The 22807-nt window shown below is 43.7% G+C and overlaps 1 protein-coding gene across 6 annotated transcripts in view; it reads left to right on the plus strand.

Moving 5' to 3' along the window:
- IMPG1 (interphotoreceptor matrix proteoglycan 1) overlaps window positions 1-22807 on the plus strand; it is an 81451-nt gene that overhangs the window by 33499 nt on the left and 25145 nt on the right. For 5 of the 6 annotated variants that reach the window (XM_079970411.1, XM_079970413.1, XM_079970415.1 and 2 more), the window contains exons 8-12: window positions 7091-7149; window positions 15337-15357; window positions 18165-18412; window positions 18973-19049; window positions 21348-21687. In XM_079970411.1, the coding sequence (XP_079826537.1) occupies window positions 7091-7149; window positions 15337-15357; window positions 18165-18412; window positions 18973-19049; window positions 21348-21687 (745 nt within the window). The remainder of the gene's footprint in view (window positions 1-7090; window positions 7150-15336; window positions 15358-18164; window positions 18413-18972; window positions 19050-21347; window positions 21688-22807) is intronic. The other variant, XM_079970414.1, reaches the window with a different exon arrangement.

Raw genomic sequence — 22807 nt, forward strand, 5'->3', positions numbered from 1 at the left:
TGGTAACTGCTCTTTATATCAGTTGGAACCTCAGTTAGTTTAAAAATTCAGTCATTCAAAACAGAGAACACCGCTTGCTCCTAACTCTTACGTCCAACACTGCAAAGGTACCCTGCATAATCTTTGAGCCATTAAGCCAACAGCCATCCATGCAGGGGTGCCAACTTGAATAAAATATTGTGGGGGCCCAGGTAAGCCCTGCTCCACATAATTGATTAAATGATGCAGTCCACACACACCATTTGAATGGGAATGCCCATCAACTTTGGGGAGGGCAGCCCCATCAAATACTTTCTAATGGGGGTTGAAGGCCCCATAGCCCCTAGAAGTTGGCTCCTATGCATCTATGGTTGCCTAGAGATTCAGACTTCCTGTTTTGGTTGCCTACCTGAGACTGCAGGGTTGAAGGGGGAGGTGGTCAAGTACCTGACAGGCCCCACAATATGTCATTGGTTGGTTGTGTTCAGGGTTGAATACTTAGGTGTGTGCAAATTATATGAACTGTACATTCTCTGTTGCTGTATGATATGGTGGCAGGAGGAACAGTGAGGTGGTGATCATCTCGTGGGGTAGAAATGACGTGGCCCTGGAGAACCCCATGTTGACACACACATTTACTTCATCTTTAGATGTATCGGGGAGATCATAAAAATGATTGTGTCAAGCTGCTGCTTAAAACTCACCAGGGGAGAAAGGGGTTGAGCTGACCCACATTGTGAAAAGATCAATTCTCATGGGGTGGTTCTTCATTATCCCTTAGCTGATACCTGTTCATGCATTTTGGGGAAATTTGGTTTGGCAGGAGACCTCTAAAAGCCTGTTTAGCCATTTAGATTATGCTGTGTGAACATGATGTGGTGTTTTCCATTGTGGAGCCCAGCCTTTGGAATTCCTTCTCCCTAAATATGACAGGTATTGACTTTACTTGTATTTTGACATCTGCTAAAGACATTTATTTCACCAAGCATTTGCTGATCACACACACACACACACACACACACACACACCAAACTTCATCTGAGGATCAAATGTGGTTTGTCATATTAAAACACAAAAATAATTAACATAGTAACAAACAAAACAATACCCTCCCAGTTTAAAAGGCCATAAAATATTTAATTAGCCAAAGGCCTGGGAGAGGTGGAATGTTTTCACCTGGCACCTAAAGGTATGCAATAAAGGCACCAGACCAGTCTCCATGGGGAGAGCATTCCACAGGCAACCATTGCAGAAAAGGCCCGCTCTCATGTTGCCACCCTCTGGACCTCTTGTGAAGGGGGCACACGAAGAAGGGTCTTATGATGATCACAGGGTCTGGATTAGCTGCAGGAGATGTGGTCCTTGAGGTATGGCAATGCTGAGCCATCTTGAATTGGGCCCAGAAACTAATTGGCAGGCAGTGCAGTCTTGCACCCGGTGAGCAACTTAGCTGCTGAATTCTACACCTGCTGAAATTTATGAACTGTCTTCAGAGGCAGCCCCACATATAATGCATTGCAGTAATCTAACCTAGAGGTTACCAAAACATAGATGACAGGAGTTGGCTATCCCTGTCCAGATGGGGTGCAGCTGGGTCACCAGCCAAAGCTGATGGAAGGCACTCCGTGACACCAAGGCCACCTGAGCCTCAAGTGACAGCAATTGATCTAGAAGTACCCTAAAACTATGTGCCTTCTCCTTCAGACAAAGTGTAGCCCCATCAAGAACAGGCCACCTCTCATCCATCAAGTCTAGGAAACCACTTGGTGCCTTGGTCTTATCTGGATTGAGCTTCAATTTGTTGGCTCTCATCCAGTTCGTTACTGAGGCAAGATAGTTTCCCGGCACACTCACAGTCCCCCTTGCAGATTTAGCCTTTAGTGCTGTGTTTTCTATTTTTTCTGATGTGGATTGCTGTATTTAATTTACTACTGTTTTAATATTTTCTGTAAACTGTCCTGAGATTTGATAATGAAAGGTGGCATATGAATATTTTAAATGTTGTTGTTTAGTCATTTAGTCATGTCCGACTCTTTGTGACCCCATGGACCAGAGCACACCAGGCACTCCTGCTTCCACTGCCTCCTGCTGTTTGGTCAGGCTCATGTTGGTAGCTTCTAGAACACTGTCCAACCATCTCGTCCTCTGTCGTCCCCTTCTCCTTGTGCCCTCCATCTTTCCCAACTTTGTGGTCTTTTCCAGGGAGTCTTCTCATCTCATGAAGCGGCCAAATATTGGAGCCTCGGCTTCACGATCTGTCCTTCCAGTGAGCACTCAGGGCTGATTTCCTTCAGAATGGATAGGTTTGATCTTCTTGCAGTCCATGGGACTCTCAAGAGTCTCCTCCAGCACCATTATTTAACAGTTTAAATAAATAGACAAAATAATAGAACTATGTGTGCTTGTAAAAAAGAAAAGAAAAAAAGCAAACAAACAAACTTAACAGGAAGATGCTTCTAGCTCAAATCCTCTGGGCATGCTCTGAGATGGTACAGGCCTATGCGAGGCCTATACCACTGTGCTGCACCCCTTCTCCTCAAGTGGTTTAAGCATCTGTTCCCCCATTGACAGCATCTCCTCAGCAGCATAAGACAGACTATAGAGATACCCAGTCAGCAGAGAGCATTAGTTGTACTACACACCATTAGGAAAAGTCATTTGAGCCTCATCAGGAATTAATGGACAGTACTTTGTAGCGATTTCATTTCAACAATAAACCTAATGAGCAATCTAAATACGAATGTTGAATGAAATTAGCCACTGTTGTCTGAACTACTTTCAAAGGAAGCTGCCAGGGGACCCAAAATCACACATTCTCCTCTATTCATTTGGGCATTATCCCATTTCCTCTGAGTTAGAGGAAAGATGGCATGTTTATATCATTACTAAGGCTAATTGCATGCTTCATTAGCTATTTAATAGCCAGCAATTAATGATCTGAAGGTTGCTTAGTTGAAAGTTAAGCAAAAGTCAGTATGGCAAGTGAGGAGGGAGGTATTCCGGGAATGCTGCTTTGGGGTATTCACTTTGCCTTTTGAATTCTTAAATCCTTTGCAAATGCAGTGCTTATTCAAAGTGTGTTGGAAAAAACTTCAAATAACCTCTTCCTAGAATGTAACACAAATTTTTATGCAAAGTTGTGGGTAAACTTTCCACATTGTAAAACACCCTACTGAGATCTGAGAACTAATAAAGTGACAGCCCAACAGCTTTTAAACAAGTTTTGAGAGAGGTGTATGAATAATAATGGGGAAAGTGTGTGTTTGCATGTATCTATCAATCTATAATTTCAGTCCAAATGTATATATATTGACTGAAATTGCCACTGACTGCTTTGAAGGGCCTGCAGCTTTGTTCTTGAGATGAAGTATTCATCAATGAAATTGTTCACAGCTCTGTCTTTCATGCCTAGACTCATTGGCCTCCACCAGAAAGAAAATCTAAGAATGCAGTGGGCGATGCTAACCAAATACAATGCTCTCAGTTCTCTAGCTTTTGATGCAAAATGGATAGCGACAGATCTCATTATTTGTGGCAAGGTCTGTAGCTACTCTGCCACTACTTCCATGACAAAGGGGAAAAAATTAACTGACATGTTCGCTGCATTGCCACTGCAGCACATATTCCAAGAATAAGGGGGCACCTCTTTTGACTGTTGAACAAAACAGTGGTTCTCCTGCCCACATGGCAAATAGGCTGCTCCCTTTCCCCTGATCCAGCCCATCATGAGAAGGAAAGGAATGGCCATGCATGGACAGAACATCTAAGTACAACCACTGTGCTTAAGTCAAAATTGCACAATTGGGTATTGCATTTTTCCAGGAGGTTGACCTAGTGTTTTTGGATTATATACACTTAGGCAGTATTGGGATGTGTGGGGTAATTGAAGGAGAGACAGGTGTGCCGGGTCAATGGGGAGTGCACTTGCTGTCCTCCATGTGATGTACCAGGTCAGGGAAGTGGTTTCACCCAATCCAGCTCAAAGGCAGCCAGCATTTCAAGTAGTTATAAGCACCTCTGGTAAGTTACCATTTGATCATCAGTCTGTGTTCCTGATGGTCAGTAATCCTGAAGGTCTATTCACTGAGCCTAGGACTTGCAGATCAGAAGGTTGGCAGTTCGAATCCCTGTGACGGGGTGAGCACCCGTTGCTCGGTCCCAGCTCCTGCCAACCTTGCAGTTCGAAAGCACATCAAAGTGCAAGTAGATAAATAGGTACCGCTCTGGCAGGAAGGTAAACGGCATTTCCGTGCGCTGCTCTGGTTCGCCAGAAGCGGCTTAGTCATGCTGGCCCCGGAAGCTGTACACCGGCTCCCTCAGCCAATAAAGCGAGATGAGAGCCGCAACCCCAGAGTTGGCCACGACTGGACCTAATGGTCAGGGGTCCCCTTACCTTTACCTTTTATAAATACAAAAAAGAAGATGATTGGGCATGTATAGTATATGTACCACAGTGTTTAACACAAAATATTAACCAAGAAATGGCAACCAAGAGAATTAGAATAAGAATAAGAATAAGAATAAGAATAAGAATAAGAATAAGAATAAGAATATTGGCCCATAATCAATCTAAGCTTCCCATGGGAAAACGAAGCTTAGCAAATGTTTACGTTACTTGCTTCAGTATGGTAGGATTCTTTCGGCTAGCCATAAAGCTATAAATTTATACCCGAAAAGCCTTCTGTGATTTGTGTTTTCGAGATCCTGTAGTATGTTTGTAAAGAGCTGCCGCTGCAGTACTGGTTTTGCTTGGAAAGAGAAGCACTGTTTATTTTATTTCCACAATTTATATACACTGTAGTCTCTAGGTCGATAAAGATACAAAAAAGATATGTTAGATAAAATAGGTTACAATTAACCACAACATCAGAAAAGCTGACAGTCGTACCTCTGCTTACATATCCCTCAGCTTATGTAGACTTCGGGATACGTAAGCCGCAAACCTAGAAGTATTTTTCCAGGTTTTTGCCACGCACACATGCACAGAAGCGCTCTACCGTGTGTGCACAGAAGCAATCCCTCCGGTTGCGGAAACCTCAGGATCCGACCAGAGTTCCGGAACGGATCCCGTCCGCAACCGGAGGTACCACTGTACTTTAAATACCTGCTGAAATAAAAAGGTCTTCTCCAAGTGCCAGAAGTTCAAAAGGGAGGAGACCTCTCTCAGCCAGGAAGTAGGTCCACAGAGTTTAGGTATTGAATGTGTACCTCAAGTTCAGGCATTCAAGATACCTAGCTAAGAAGCTAGTGTCAACTTACCTGGAACGTAAATATGCAGTCACATGTGGGGGAAATAGAATAAAATAAATAAGGAAGGAGTATTGCAAAGCCAGCGTCATCGTCATCAAGCTCCTTCTGAGGTCCACACTGGAGCAGGGAGGTAACAGCCAGGCCTCAGAGCCCTGCTCCTCTTCTTTGATGTTCATGTTGGTCACTTGCCCTCACCTAGCACTCAAGCGCAAGAATATGGAAGAGCGTCCGCTGCATGCTTTGCCCTCTCTGCAGCAGTAGTGTACATTTGGCTTAGAAGGAGAGGGGAAGACAATGGGCTGCGTTGAACGTAGCAAGGAATCTGGCCGACTCAATAAGGGAGGGCACTGAGGGCATCTTCCACAAAAGAGTGATGTCAGAAAGGCAACGTAGCCATTCTCTGTCATTGTTCCATCCTCCCCATTACTGTCAGCACAGCTTTGACACAACCTGATCTACTGAAACAAAGCACCTAATAATTTTTCTGTCATTTGTCTTATGCACAGTATCATCCAAGGGCTAATTAGGTAGCAACAGCAATAGCCGCTTCCTGAGCAAGTGGGCTAGGATGGATCATTAGGCTGCATTATAAGTCGGTGGATTTAGGAGAAGGCCATTAGATTGGTTGGCTCACTTGGGTGGGCTTTTATCTCTCTGCTTCATCCATGTATGAGGTTCAGCCATTATCTCCTGCATCCCACTTTATAATGTCTCCATATATACCCATCACTTAGTCACTGGAAATAAACTACCTTATGTCATTTATCATGTGTAGGAAGTGATTGTTGTGTAACACAGTGGAAGCCTTTTCTAATAATGATTTGTGGATGTAGGAAGTTGGTCATTCATGAACTAAAGAAGTGTTTTGCTTCAAACCTGTGGTTAAATTCTTTTATGGGATTTAACTGCCACAAGTGCAGGGGGAGGTGGGACACAAGTATTATAAATGAATGCCAGGAAGGCACACCCACCCACTGCCTACTGTTAGGTGGTGTGAAACAACGACCCGGGTAAAAGATTCTTGGCAGTGGAGGGGTGTTGGGAGGACCGAACAGCATGCGCCATGTATCCTGCACACACACCCCGGCTAGCCTTTTGCTTCTCAGTGTTCTGCCAGCAGTGGTGAAATAAGATTTCATTGTCATTCCAGTAAATGGGGAGAGGACACCCTATTGCCCATTGCCTCTGGCAGCAAAATGCCGTGATCTTAGGTCTCAAAGCTTAGGTCATATGGTTTCCCAGCTTATATCACGACGTAGTAACCAACTTAGATTTATTACCAAGTGTACTCTAAACAGCTGTACCTAAACCAGGCTCCCTGATAAAGTGAGCCACCATGATGCATTTGTTTGCAAACACATGTTCCTACCTTGTTCACTTTATGTTTTAAGGATGCATCAAAAACCATAAAGTGACTGAAGAGGTTGATAGTGGAGTTTGGTGTTCTGCACATGCTGAGAGGAAGTCGAACTGTCATATTGCTTCATGTAAACTGGAGCGAATTCTGGCCCTGAAAACCAAGGCCATGGGCTTAAACAATGCCCTCTGTAACCTTATTGCAAACACCAATACCAATAAGGCATGCAGGCTCACTAGGTGAGAAAAGCTGCAACGTTGCAGGGCTTTGTCCATTAATCTAAACAGTATCTCAGCATGTCCAAGTTAAAATGCTTAATTAAGGTCTCCACTAACCATGCAACAAAAGCAAATTCCCCAATGGTCTTTCTAAATTCCAAAGTTCTGTTTTACAAATGCTAGAATAGGCTCTGCTGGGAGTAAATGCTTATTTAGCTAACATCTGTCAGTTCCCCTGACAGAAGAATGAACATATAATTAACTTTTCCCCCTCTCTGTTTAATAGATGCAAAAGATATTTGAGAAACTTGCGGGATTCAAAGAAATCCGTGTATTAGGATTTAGGTAAGCGATAACGTTATTCACTTTCTAGTTAGGGGTAAGTATTCCCTTCTCACTAAGGAAGCAAATAAGGCATTTTATTCTAGGAAACATTTTGTTGTACGTTAGCATTTCAGAATCTTCTAATCAGTTTTCTCTGTGATCTGTAGCTTTGTTCTGTGTTTATTTGGCTTTGGGGAATTTTTCTGAATGTTGCTGTGTGTCCTTTTATTATTCTCTGGGGACCAGATTCAATTCATCCATTCTGCTAGCAGAAGCCAGTGCAAGGACTCCTGCTAGCACAATGGGACTCTCCCCCAGTCCCCCCCCCTCCATGCCTCTCCCTCTGGAGAAGCCCTGGGACAGCAGTCGGGGGTGGGGCGGAGAGGAGGGGAGATGGTTCTGATGGAGAACAGAAATGCTTGCACTGATGCAGTGGCGTAGTATGGGTTGTCAGCACCCGGGGCAAGGCAAGTAATTTGCGCCCCCAACCCATGGATTTGCGCTCCCTAACCCTAACCCCCAGATGTTGCGCCCGGTGCGGCCGGCCCCCCTGTACCCCCCACGCTACACCACTGCGCCCCGCAAAATGCCAGCTCCACGAGAGGCGCCACGTCCACGGCCTGAGTGTAGCCCTTTGCCGCGACGCCAGCCGCAGCCGAGGTAACCTGGGACATGCGGCGGCGGCTGCGGGCCGAGGAGCGGCTGGCTGAGGCGAAGCGGCACCGAGCGGCGGGAAGGGGAAGCGGCGAGACTCGGGCTCCTCCCGTTTGGGGCTGAGGTGGCGGCGACGACAGCACCAACCAGTGGCGTAGCGTGGGTTGTCAGCACCCGGGGCGAAATCTGTGACAGCACTGAGAAAGAGTGAGTGAGCCAGGTAGGGGTAGAGAGCTGCAAGTGCGAGCGCGCCCCCCACAGATGTTGCGCCCGGTGTGGCCAGCCCCCCTTGCACCCCCCATGCTATGCCACTGCACTGATGGAACAATCTCCTTAGCAGTGTGTTGAACTCCACTCTATGTAAACAGTTTAGGGATTTATTTTTTAAGTGGTATAATTTTTAGTGATTTCAATCAGTTTTGAAAGCCGGTAGAGAGGTTAGTTTAGACAAAAGTATTTCTAAATTGGCACTTCAAGACAGTATGAGACTGTAGACCCTGCCAATACCTCTTCCTCTGTCACCTCCCTTCTCCTCTCCTCTATCTGTTGCTCCACCTTTCCGAAAGCGATAGGCAGGAAGCTCCAAACTGTAGGTGCTACCATACTATAAGATCAAAGGGAACATGCAGTGTTTTCTTACATACAGCAGAAAAGAAAGTCCCTGGGGATATTAAGTTATTACTCACATTCTTTACTAAGAGAGTCTGTGTACTGGTCCAGTAAACGCTTCCGCTGCGCAACCAGCAACAGTTCTCTTTGCAGAGCATTAATTAAGTCCAGTGCAGAGATTCTTGTTGCAGTACAAGCTTCAGAGTCTCAGCAGCAAAGAAATAACGACACAGGGAAGCCTGTCTTTCCAAAGACAGGTTTATTGCAGAAAGATAACAGAAACACCTCCGGAGCTTTCAGACATTTTTGCTTCACGCCCCCCACAGGCAGAGAAAACAAACACTCTTTATATACTGAGCAACTTAACAACTTAACGAGCTTGACTACTTAAAGTGACATGACATTGCTAACTTGCCAGCGTCTTAGGTTTCACACCCTAACACCCCCTCTCGCTGGCAATACAAAAACAAAATTACTTCAGACCCATTTCTTCACAAAAGTTTTCATGCCGCTGAAACCCAAGCGGTTTTGTAAAACCATCAGCTTGATTTTCATGACTGGGACAGTAATTTAATTTAACAATTCCTGCTTTTACCATTTGACATACATTTTGAAAGCGGATATCCAAATGTTTTGTACGACCTTTAAGCTGCCCATTTTGTGCTAACTTAAGACACGGTTGATTATCACCCCATACAGTGATTGGAGTGATGGCCTTTTCATACATCTCTTGTGCCAAGCATTTGTAAAATTCTAGATCTCTACATAACTCAGATAAGGCACAGAACTCAGCTTCTGTTGACGACAAAGCAATCAGGTTCTGTTTCTTGGATCTCCACCCAATCAGAGAGTTACCAAATTTTATTACACAGCCAGACACTGATTTTCTATCCTTTAAATTTGCCCAATCACTATCTGCGCAACAAGTAATCTGTGCTTGTCCCTCAGAAGATAATTCAAGGCAAAAATCTTTGGTGTATTGTAAATATCTTAACACTCTTTGAATTCCTTTCCATGCATTTACACTAGGTTTTGAAGCTTCTCTGCTGAGTAAGTTAACAGCGTAAGCAATGTCTGGTCTACTCCATTGCGAAAGATGAAGTAAGCTTCCCAGTGCTGACTGAAAGATTTCAGCACGCTTGAATTCAGCACTATCCTTGAACTCATTGTCTTTTACAAAACCCATTTCCATTGGTGTTCTAACACCTGCACACTCCGTCATGCCAAACTTTTTCAACATTTGCAATATCTTGCCTTTTTGATTCAGTAGAAAACTGCCATTTTTGGTCCTATCTATCTGAACACCAAGATAGACCTTTACATCACCAAGATTCTTAACTTTGAAGTGTTTATTTAACTCTTTGGCTAGTTTTTTTACTTGTTCTTGTGTCTTTGAAGTATAAATCAGGTCATCTACATAAACAAGCAAAGATTCTTGGGCATCTCCTGAACCTCTGAAATATAAGCAATTGTCAGCCTTGCTCCTGCTAAAACCAATGCCTACCAAAACGTCATTCAAACACTCATTCCAATTATGAGCAGATTGCTTGAGTCCATAAATAGATTTATGTAGTTTCCATACCTGATTTGATTTACCAACTTTCAATCCTGGCGGTAGCTCCATATAGAGCTCTTCAGCCAAGTCTGAATGAAGATAAGCTGTAGAGACATCAAATTGATTCACTTTGAACCCTTTCTGAGCAGCAACTGCTAATAGTGCCCGAAGGGTTTCACTCCTTGAAGTGGGTGCATAGACTTCGGAATAATGTAACCCCTCTCTTTGCGTAAAACCTCGAGCTACAAGCCTTGCTTTGTACTCTGGTTTCCCCATCGCTGTTGTCTTTATACTGTACACCCACCTACAACTTACTGCCTTGGTGCCTTCTGGCAGTTTAGTGATGGAAAACACACCCAGTTCTTTCATAGAATTCAACTCTTTTTGCATGGCCTCGCGCCACCTAATGGCCTCCTCTTGGGGTAATTGCTCAACCTCCTCAAAACTTTCAGGTTCGCAATTTGCCAAACCAGCCCAAACACTAATAGCTTGGTACCTTTCAGGAGGTATACCTTTGTTGGCACGCTTGGAACGCCTTAACAGTTCCTGCGATGTTCCTTCAGTTTCCCCCTCTGACCCAGAATCACTAGTCGTCACCTGTTTGTCACTAGTAGTTGAAGAACTTTCTGATTCTGACTTTACACGTCTCTCTTGCTGTACAGGTGAACTAGAAGAGCTAGAAGATTCTGACTTTACAGACTTGGGTGAACTAGGCGATTTCTCACCCTCGTCCTCAGACTCAAATTCCTCAGCCTGTTCTGGAACTAATACCTGCCCTGGGGCCTGAGTTTCATTATTACTGTTCACCACATCAAATAGTATGTCAGGATTTCCATGAATTTTATTCCAACCATCCTGTTCACAAAATTCTGCACTTCTGCTGATTGTGATTTTTGTTTGATTGCCTTCTACATTCACAAATCTCCAACCTTTTGTGTTTGCTTGATAACCACAGAAAAACATTTCTTTAGATCTAGGATCGCCTTTCCTACGTTGTGCCCTAGGCACCAGCACATAAGCACGACATCCAAAAACTCTTAATGATCAATTTTTGGCTTTTTCCCAAATAGCATGAAGTAAGGAGTGTTGCCTACTGTGCTATTGTACACTCTGTTAAAAGTATAATTCGCATACAGTGCAGCCTCAGCCCAAAACTGCTGAGGAAGTCCAGAATCAAACAGCAAAGCAGCAATGGCTTCCTGTAATGTTTGAAATTTTCTTTCGGCAACTGCATTCTCCTGTGGTGAATAGGGATTGGTAAGTCTATGAACTATACCTTTCCTTTTTAACCACGTCTCCAGCGTGTGGTTCACATATTCCCCACCACGATCTGATTGTATTTTACGCACCCTGGTGTCAAATTTACATTCGACTTCTTCAATCCAATCCATCAGGATGGAAGCTGCTTGTGATTTTTCTTTCAGAAAGAAAACCCAACTAGCCCTTGAAAAATCATCCACCAAAATTTGCATAAATCTCGCACCTCCAAGCGATTTGACTGGCATAGGGCCACACACGTCTGTGTGCACAAGTTCAAAGGGTTTCTTGCTTACTCTATCAGATCTAGGATAGTTACATGTCTTAACCTTAGCATGTTTACAAGCACAACAATCCAGAAAATTTGGACAGGGTTTAATGTTACACTCCTCAGCTAAATCTGGCATCTTGCTTACATACTTAAAGCATATATGAGCTAACCTTCTGTGTAGTAGATGTGCACAACCTGTATGAGGAGCCTTATTTACACACTTAGCTTGTGCTTCACCTGTTGAACATCTACCTGCTGCTAACTGCTCTTCATCCAAAACAAAAAGCCCATCCTCACAGGGAATTTTAACTAGCTCCTTCCCCTGTTTCGAAATGGTGCACACATCATTTTCAAACTCAACCTTAAAACCACTTTTTACCAGGCATGACACACTCAAAAGTCCATTCTTCATTCCTGGAAGAACGAAAACAGGAAGGTTAGTTTGCAAACAATTAACATAAATTGTGCCTTTAAGGTTCATTTCTCGTTTACTATTGTCTGCTATAGTCACAGTTTTTGCAACTGGCAATGTCTTGCAGTTCATCAAGCTGCCACTAGATGTCGCTGGAACTAAACTGTGACTTGCTCCACTGTCAATAATCCACTTCAAGGTTTGTTGGCTCCTTTTAGGACTCTGTTGTGCTGCCATTGCAGATAGTCCCTTATCAGCACCTGCTCCCCCTCTGGATCGTTGATTCTTGTAGTTCTCACATCGTCTTCCCCTGTAGCTCCGGAAACTGGCCTTGGACTGTTGAAATTCCTGTTGCTTTTCTGGACACTTTGCTATCAAATGAAACCTGCTGCCACATCGAAAACATGACTTGCTTGCCATAGCAGACACTTGTGAGGCTTCCTTACAGCTCTGCCTGCTAGTTCCCCCACGCTCTATGGTGGCTCTATGGTGAATTCGCCTAAGAGCTTCCCAAATTTCAAATGCAGACCTTAAATTTTCCACATGAGGTAATTGGGAATCGTCTATCGATACCATCAACATGCATCTAGCTTTAGTATCCATTTTATCAAGTTCCCTGTTCTGAGCATGTGCAGCAGCCTGTTGCTCTGCTGTGGCATCTGCTGCAACAGCCACAAACGGCTTTCGCCTTTGGACATAGTCAGCCCACACTTCTTTGGCTTCTAACCAGACTTGAGCCCTCTTAGACCACTGCACGTAATTAGCAGAGTTCAACTTTGTAAAGGGAACCTGGAAATTTTCCACTGCCATTCTTGGGGTCAGCTGCTACTCCCTCTGTGTGCCCTTGCTTCTCTTTCCCCTTGGGATTTGTTTTACTCACTTTTCAGACGCCTCCAGCCTCCTCTGAAGCCTTTTAAACTTTTTTCCCTCCGTCTCTTCACTAGCAACCTACCACCGTCCTCTGTTTTTATTAACAAAACAAAAACACAACGGGAGGTCAAGCTAGCCTTTTGCAGCTTATGAAGCTGTAAATCTTCACTTACGCAGCTCTCTCAACTTTCTGCAGCCTCTCAGTTCCTTTAAGAGCTGGATTTACGACCAAGCCGGTCTTCTCTCATCCGAAAGCTGCTTTCACTTTCTCTGCACACAATACAGCTGTAGAAACGTAGAAAAAAGCCCATAACCTAAGAGAGTCTGTGTACTGGTCCAGTAAACGCTTCCGCTGCGCAACCAGCAACAGTTCTCTTTGCAGAGCATTAATTAAGTCCAGTGCAGAGATTCTTGTTGCAGTACAAGCTTCAGAGTCTCAGCAGCAAAGAAATAACGACACAGGGAAGCCTGTCTTTCCAAAGACAGGTTTATTGCAGAAAGATAACAGAAACACCTCCGGAGCTTTCAGACATTTTTGCTTCACGCCCCCCACAGGCAGAGAAAACAAACACTCTTTATATACTGAGCAACTTAACAACTTAACGAGCTTGACTACTTAAAGTGACATGACATTGCTAACTTGCCCGCGTCTTAGGTTTCACACCCTAACATTTACAACCCACATAAGTGGTCCCACAACTACAGGTTTGTTTGCAGCGCACTGAAATTTTCAGGGATCCCAAGGGACAGCAAGAGCTCATGTGGTGGTGTGGACAGTGATTCTACTTGGGGTGGAGGCTGACATGCGAGGGAGCCTCAGCAGAACTAGGTCAACATCCCATTCAAGCTCAAGTTATGCAGGAGGTTGGCCTCTATTATTGTCTCCATCTTTATGCATTTAGGTTTTCAGGTTTTGCTTAAGACATCCTAGTTAATTCATGACTACGGTGAGATTTCAGTTGGGGACATCCCAGCTTGTGCTCTTCACCACTACAGTACTATCTACCTGTGATGCTGTAGGTGATGTTAGTTTACAACTCCCATCAGTCCTGAGGATGCACCAGGCTGGCTGGGGCTCATGAAGTCCAACAACTTTTGGGGGACTACAGGTTCCCCACCCCATTCTACCATAATATCCATCTAGACCAACGATTCTCAACCTGTGGGTACCCAGATGTCGTTGGACTACAACTCCCATCATCCCTGAGCTCTGGCCTTGCTGGGGATCCACAGGTTGAGAACCGCTGATCTAGACCCTTTCCATGCCTTGAAGAAAGCTTTCTATCATTCCCCCGCAGGTGCTGATGTTTTTATCAATATGATACTAATGTGTTATCCCACACCTACATTTTGACCAGATGTGGGGAACCTCTGGCCAGGGGCGTAGCATGGGTTGTCAGCACCCGGGGCAAGGCAAGTAATTTGTGCCCCCTAACCCGTGGATTTGCGCCCCCTAACCCATGGATTTGCGCACCCTAACCCTAACCCCCAGATGTTGTGCCCGGTCCGGCGGCCCCCCCTGCACCCCCCATGCTACGCCACTGCCTCTGGCTTCATATGTTGTTGAACAACAACTCCCTACACCCCTGGCTATTAGTCATGCTTGCTGGGGCTGATGGGAGTTGTACTTAATAATAATATTGTTATACCCTGCCCATCTGGTTGGGTTTCCAGGAGAGCCAAATATTTCCAACAAAACTTTGATAAAACTTTGCAGCACATCACCACCAGAAACAAAGTTTGACAAAACTTTGCAGCACATTACCACCAGAAATAAAGATCAGTTACACAAGGATTAAAGATATCCTGCTACATATAGAGAAGAAGCCTCCATATATGCCCCTTACCTGGCAAATTTAATATAAAAATGTTGGGAAATAGCTAGTTTAGAACCTGGCCCTACACAAAGATTATTTCTATTTACCTCTGAACATTTAGCAGTGCTAGAAATGGAGTCTTGACTTTCATGATTACCTCCGAGAGAAAAAGTAGTCTTTGTTTTGGTGCCTTCCCTTCTTGTACATCTCAAGCTAGGAGAAAGAAAGCTGTTCTGGGAGATCCACATGGGTGTGTGGGGGCAGCTAAGGAGCTCCATATTTGGCATGGAAGATATGTCAGACAAACAAAGAGAGGACAGTATTACAAAGTGTCATGGCAGGACATGGCCTCAAGAAGTGTGCATAGTCAGAATGATAATTAGGTCAGGTTACTGAGGCCCGGATTTGGACAAGAGCCAAACAAAGTCAATCCCAGCTTCTTCGTTGCCACGGGAAAGGTACAGATTAGCACCCGATGAATTGCAATTAGTGTCCTGGGGAGGGGAGGGGAAATGGATGGAAAGAGAGGGGGAAGCTGAAGAGCTTTCTTTTACTCCAGGAAGGGAAAGAGAAAAGGAGCACTCACGTTTTGTGAAGAAAGGAATTTTAATGATGGAAATCACTTGCCCTGGCAAATAGCAAAGAGGAAAGATGCAGAGTATATTACTAACTGCAAGTTAATATGTTTGTATGCTTTAATGTTCTTCTTTCTTTGCCTTTGAAATACTTCCATCTGTCCTGCCTTCGTGTGCTGGAACTGAAGACAGAAGAAGGAAAAAGATGGGTAATTTTTTCCTGCACTTTTTTAATACAAAAAACAACAACACATGATATGACATGCATAGTAGTGTCAACGTGAAATTAACTAGTTTTAAGATACAGAATCTGGAAGAAACATGTAGGCTTGGCTGACTTTAGGCCACTTTAGCCTAAGCCATTATGCAGCATAGGCAGACAAAGACTAACGTGAACAGCAGAAAGTTCCTCCGTCTACAACATAAAATAGACAAGGGAAATGTTTTTGCTTTTCTGTTCTGCTGAGAAGACCAGATTTCTTCTCCTCACGCCTCTCAATAGGGTCATCATCCTATCACAGAGCTACTGTAACCGCCACCTTGTGTGTAGGAGTAGGAAGCGATAGTGCTAGCACAGTAAATTAAATGCATTTATACATGGCTTTAGAAAATGATAAGAAGCAAACTTATTCTCAGGCTCTCTTTATGTATCTTTGAAGTGCTGATGGAAGGTCAGTTATCATCTGACTCACAAAAGGAAGTTGTCTGACGTGTAGGTTTTTCAGAACCCCTTAAGTGCCTACCAAGTAACTATTGATTTTCAATGTATGATACAAGTCTAAAATATTTTTGAAACCTATTCCCTACCCCACCCTGCCATTGAGGAGATTTGCCACAGAGTAGAATATGGAAAGCACAATTCAGTGTCTCCCCCTCCCTTCAGATGTTTGCCATTGCAGAGCAGTTTTAAGCAAGTTTAGTCCATAACTATTTGTTGTTCCTTTTCCATTCAGAAAAGTGAAGATTGATATCCTGATCCTAAACATTTGTACTATTAATTGTCTGTGAGGTTGATCTAACATTATTGAAGCACTGACATGATGACACTTGCAGTGTTTTTGGCCTGGATGTTCTTTCCTTAAGGAGTCATGTTCCCTTACCCTGGAGTCCTTTATCCTAGAACAAACCAGCTCTTTCAGGTCTTCTTGTGATTACTCAGAGGTGAAAAAAGGCACATTGATCTGCTTCATATGACATATTAAATTATAGTCAAATTTGCTGTGGTTTAATATGAATGACACTTTACTCCTCCCCCACTTCTGCTGCACTGCCAAGGAACAAACCATGATCTGACTTGTCACGCCATCTGAGCTTGGTCTCATTATTTATTTCCCTCAAACAAACCATGAGTGGCAAACTAAGAACAAACTTTGGCTTCCGCTTGTGGTTTGTTCAGAGAGAAACAAACCACAAGTCCAGGTCTGGACAACAAGACAAGCCATACCATGGTTTGTTTCCTAGCCGGAGCAAGGGAAGAGTGAAGCACTGCTTGTTCACATTAAATTGTGGTTTATTTTAACTATGGTTTAGTGCGGCATGTGAACCAGGCCTCTGAGTACATAGTCACTCCTTTTTTATTTGATGTGACTCCTAACACAGAACAGGTCTTTTATGGCACTTTTATTTATGTGCCCTGTTCCTCCTAAGCATTCATGTACTGTTCCAGCAAGAAGGGTAGAAAAACAACTGCTTTTGTTTGACTGATCAGCAACTACTCCTAGGGACTTACCCAATTAGTGCTATTACCTTTAGTCAACATTACCTTTAGTACATGGCATGATATGGTTGCCACAGGTACTGAATGTGGGAGGCTGCCTTGTTGTCTCGAATGTGCCTTTTTGTTGGGATCTGATAACACCAAATTATAGGAGTTGAGGTGACCTAGCACTGGAAGGGCTATGTTTTTTGATGCTACATGCACGTGCACACAAACCTATATCATCATATAGTGAGTTATAACTTACATGAACACTTCTGCACTTGACAGATTAGGAACGCAGGAACATAGGAAAGTGCCTTTTACTGAGAAGTCAGGCCATTGGCTATCTACTTCAGCATTGTGAATGCTGATTGGCAGTAGCTCTCCAGGGTTTCCCTACCGTACCTGGAGATGCTGCAAACAGAATCTGGAACCTTCTGCATGCAAATAATATGCTCTAGTCTAGCAGTCACCTACAACCCTTCCTTATAGGTTCAAACAGGCAGTGTTCAGGCTCCAACTGTGTCTTTTAAACATTTTAAACTGCTTAGAAAAGGCACCTTACCCCATGGGTTGAGTGGGATTTTTTAAATCCTGCACTAGTTATATAATAAGTGCTGTTAAGAAGCTGCCTATGCCATGTGTACCATCCTGCAGTACAATTAGAAAAGCAAGGGATGTGCTTGGAGAAGAATATTGCTATTTAAATGCTGAGGAAATGTAGTCATTCTGTTTAGGAGATACTGGTTAGAAAGGCGTCTGGTTTTCCATGCAAGTGAGAAGCAAAGTTCATTTATTATGCTAAATGGGATTTTAAGCATCTCCCCCTTCACAAACACCGACCTGCATGCCTCAATCCAAACTAGGAAGGATGGGAAATCTAGTTTTTAAATTTTGCATCGTTAATTGTGTTGCATTGTGGATTAAATGTTATTTTCCATTGCTGATATTTTAATGTGTTGGTTGCCTGGAGAAGGCATTTCAATAATTTAGCCAAGTTGACCTTTACATGACTGGAGTGAGTCATATCGCAAGAGCTCCTGTTAACTCGCATCAGTGGCAATATCTCCTAACCCATCTCAGTCACCATAAAAGCCGTGTCACTGGGTTTTAACCAGTGAAGAGGGCTGGGTGACCGAGGGAAGTTGTGACTCATTGCTACTAACTTAGATTAGCAAGCTAGCCAGTGAAATCAATCACCTAATGACAAGCAGGTCTTCCATGTCCTCCTCTATTACTAAACCAATTTCAGTGAAATATGAACTTGGCACAGGTAAAAGCATTTATCATACACTTAGTTTCCTCCCACACCCAAAGGTCAAGCAGCACGGTAGCTCGGTATGTCATCAACTTTGAGAGAGAGGAGTCCGAAGTTAAAGGTCCTGCGGATGACATCTCAACTATCAGTTCCAACAAGATTGAAAACGAAAAAGGTTCTATTAGTACGGAGGGCGAGATACCAGCAACTAAACCGAGAGTGACAGACCTTCAGCAGATGGTTGCCATGGCACTACAGGAAGATAAGTCACTGTCCATGGATCTTGGGACACTTCAGTTTGCTGACGGTCAGTCAATCAGATTTTCCTCTTTGTGAAGTAGGGAGCCAGTTGAAAATGACCCTGCGCTGTGCATCATTGATTCCCTCTGAGGTTGCAGAGATCCAGTAAAATGAATAAATATATGTAGGAATGCAACAAATGGATTTGAACAGCACATATATTGCACAAGCGTACCACATTTGTCAGCGAGCTAGAATTAACAGGCGCTTTGAGCCAAATAGACACTCAGTACTAAACCCAGACCTGTTGCTGTGTAATGGGGACAATGGCCTTGCAATGTGGACATCCTGAACAATCTGAGTTCATACTGCTCTTTCCCATTAGTTAATTTAGAGAGAAAGCTCAGTTCTCTGGAGTAAGCAGCATCTTTAAAATTTAAATTCATATTGAATGACCAACTCTCTCCCCCCCCCCCAGCTCAGTAATTGTATTTGTCGTGTTGCATTACTCAAGTTTACAACATAGCACCTTATATAACATTTTGCACACTTTGATCAGTAAGCATGCTTCTTGTCATTTATGCAGATTTACTGGAAAAATTCCCTTTGCATTTGTCTCATTTACAGAAACCATTAGGCCATCAAGTGACGTAGATAATGATATCCAATCCATGGTAACCGATGGTGTCGCTGGACCTGGGTTGGTGAGTAAATTTTCCTGCCTTTGTTCCTTAAGGTAAGATATATACCAGGAACCCAATAAAATCATTGCAAAATAAAACTTTGACTGTGAATATGAGTAGCATCCAACAGACCCAGGCTGCTATTATATCTTCTCTGTCAAATACAACTCCTTCTGCTTCACACAATTTTCGTTTCCCCTCTCCCCCCACCATGTGTTCACATCCTATGAAACCCTAGTGCTGAAGTGAACTTTTTAACACTGTTGTTTTTAAGGCAAAGTTTTCAACACTCGGCCTCCTGCCCTCCCGATCCCCCGCATAAACTCCTATTTTGTGAACTTGTATATTTTATTCCATTGGTGGCTATTAAACTTTGTTTGCTAAACCAAAACAGAGCTGGTGCTCATCTGCCCTAGTTTTAAAAGCTAGCAAAGGAGGGAGAGCCAAGAGGTTCCTGCCCCTTCTACCATTTATCTCAGAGCAAATCTATGTCTCCCATGGAGGGAGGAGGCAACAGATACTAAAAACAAAATCTGGAGCATGCATGACTTGTGGCACCAAAAAATAAAATGTGTTTATTGCATAATTTATTTATTGATCATGTGAAAATGTCATATAGCAGGAGTGACCTCCCTGTGACCCTCCATATGTTGTTGGGCTCCTACTCCCATCAGGCTCCACCAGCATGGTCAATGATGATGGGAGGCATAGTCCAACAATATCTGGAGGGCCGCAGATTAGCCGCAATATCTGTGGTTTCAATGATACGTTGGATCCAGGAAAGAAGGTGGCCTGTTATAGATGGAGTTGACTCCTCTTGAAGGATCAGGTCTGTAGTCTGGGGGTATTCCTTGACTTGACCTTGTCATTGAAGGCCCAAGTGGCATCTGGTATGGAGTGCCTTTCTCCAGTTGGGGCTGTTTCACCAGTTATGACTATTCTTGAGTAGGGAATGGCTTGGCCATAGTGATCCATGCTCTAGTAACCTCCTGTTTGGAGCACTGCAGTTCACTCTGTGTAGCATTGTCCTTGAAGATGGAGCAACCACAGAACTAATGGGCATGCAGTCCTTAAAGATCTGCACTGCTTATCATATTTGTCACTGGACCTATTATAAAGTAACAGTTCAGATGTATAAAGCCTTAAACGCCTTAGGACCCAGTTACCTGAAAGATGGTGTCTTCCCCATATTGTCCTGCCTTTGATGTTGGCTGTGGAGGCTCTTCTGGTACTGCCAATGTTAACTGAGAACAAACAATAAATGTTTATTGTTTGTTTACAGATAGTTGCCTTGGTGATACTATCTTGTGTCAATTGCAGTAGTCATTGTATCACCACCCTGTTCATTGTTTTAATGTTAACTGAGGCCAGGATATCTATGACCCTCTCCTATAGACACACACCAAGGGCCTTCTCAGCAATAGCACCCTGGGCTATGGAATAGTCTCTCCCCTGAAGTCTAGCTAGCATCTACTCTGTCAGTTTTCTAGTGCCAGGTGAAGGCAGTTCTGGTGAGAGCCAGTGTGGTGTAGTGGTTAAGAGCAGTAGTCTCGTAATCTGGGGAACCGGGTTCGCATCTCCGCTCCTCCACATGCAGCTTCTGGGTGACCTTGGGCCAGTCACACTTCTTTGAAGTCTCTCAGCCCCACTCACCTCATAGAGTGTTTGTTGTGGGGGAGGAAGGGAAAGGATATTGTTAGCCGCTTTGAGACTCCTGAAGGGGAGTGAAAGGCGGGATATCAAATCCAAACTCCTCCTCTTCTTCTTCTCTTGCTTCAGAGTATTTTGAATATTTGTGAGAGGACAGGTGAATGTGTTAATGTTATGTTTATATATTTATATTGTTATGAGCCACTCCAGAATCATATGTGACAAGTAGTGTAATAATAAACTCTAAATAAAAATACATACATGTTTGCGCACACATATGTATACAGTTGTAAAATATTTTCTGGAGTGTACCTGTATACATTACACCAGAGTTTCCCAAACTTGGGTCTCCAGGTGTTTTTGGACTACAGTTCCCATCGTCCCTGACTATTGGTCCTGCTAGCTAGGGATGATGGGAGTTGTAGTCCAACAACAGCTGGAGACCCAAGTGTGGGAAACCCTGCATTACACAGAGGCAGCCCCTGGTTTGCAGCGCAGTTTATAGAAACCAGAGCAAATCAAGGTTCTATAATGTACACTTAAATCATAATAGACAAGCACTTAGCAACCTTAATGTGTGCAATGGCCTTCCATGGACCACAATTAAGTATCATAGCAATTGTTCCTCTCTTCAGGTTTTCTTCATCCTCTCTTTCTTCTCTTTGCTAGACCTCTGAAGTACCACTGGTTTATGCAAGTCCAGCAACAGTTAATGACATTGAGGATACAAACCTCATTCTAGATTACCCAATGCCCACAGTGCCTTTCAATGCCTTGGATAGTACTGGGGTTCCTCTCAGACCAGGAGATCCTGATTCACCTCCTCCAGCAGATCAATCAGCCAGCAATGATTTAAGCCCAGCCTTTTCTGAGATGCCGACTGAACAGTTATTCACACCTGCAACATTTACTGCTGGTATCTTTCAGGAGGTTAGCGATGAGGAGAGTGAAGATGAGAAGATGAAAGACCAGATCCCCAGCACAGACTCAACAATCCTCTCTGAGCAAGGTAAGCTATTTAGTACCTTTCCAGTACAGGAGATCCTGTGTTCATACCATGTGTTGACAGTAAGCAGATAATGGCATTATATGTAAAATGTGCATTTACTGTTGCAGAAAGGCTTGCATTTCCCTTCCAGACATCTTTAATGAACTGTGCTTATAATAATGTTGAGCATGTATATACTGCATGTCAAGTGTTCAGTTCACATACATTATCTGAGTTAATATTACAACACTCTGGTAAGGTGAGCAAGAATTATCTTCCCTATACTGCAGATGAAGTGAGTGGCATAGCTGAGGCTGAGAGAAAGCAGCCACATGTTGATGTCACACTGCACTGTAGTTTAGTGCAGCATGAATGGGCCTAGCCCCCTCCAGGCAGATCTATACAGGGCAAACCATTCACATAACCCAGTCGGAAGCAGTTTAGGGCTTTAGGTAAGTACAAAAGCCTTAAACTTGGAATGGCAGTAGCGTATTGGCAGCCAATGCGGTTCTTTAAAAAGCGGTGTTAAATGTTTGCATTAAGCTTCCTTAGTCAGCAGCCTAAGCACTGTATTCTGCATTAGCTGCAGCTTCCGTACCAATCTTAAAGGTTGCACCTTGTAGAACGCACCACAGTAGCCCAGTCCTGATGTTACCAAGTCAGTGTGGCATGGTTAGCGTGACCCAAGAGCAGTCATACCTGCAACACCAATCAAAGGTGGTAAAAGGTGCCATTCCCACCACCTGGGCATTCTGCACACCTGCTCCTACAGGGATAGTGTAGCATTATAAGTTACCTGCCAGACTCGGGGCCTCCATCCTATTGGCATTTAGCTGAAGCTTATTAGCTCTCATCCCATCCGCCACTACATCCAGGCATTGATCCATCACTTTCATAACTGAGACGTGATTCAGATGTAACATAGAAATAGAAGCAGCATCACAGCTGGGGAAGGGAGGTTGGGACAGTGGGCAACCAGCAGCTGCCCAGCCAGGCTACCAGGTGATGTGGGACCTGCCTCTTTTCAGTGTGTTATTTTCATGATCTTGGTGTTCTCTGCAATTGCATTCACAGGCATGTTAATTGTCCCAAAATATAACATCGGAAATGAAATACCTCAGCGTGGTGTGCACAGTTAGCA

The sequence above is a fragment of the Podarcis cretensis genome (genome assembly GCF_951804945.1).
Source record: "Podarcis cretensis genome assembly, chromosome: 3".
Lineage (NCBI taxonomy): Eukaryota > Metazoa > Chordata > Lepidosauria > Squamata > Lacertidae > Podarcis > Podarcis cretensis.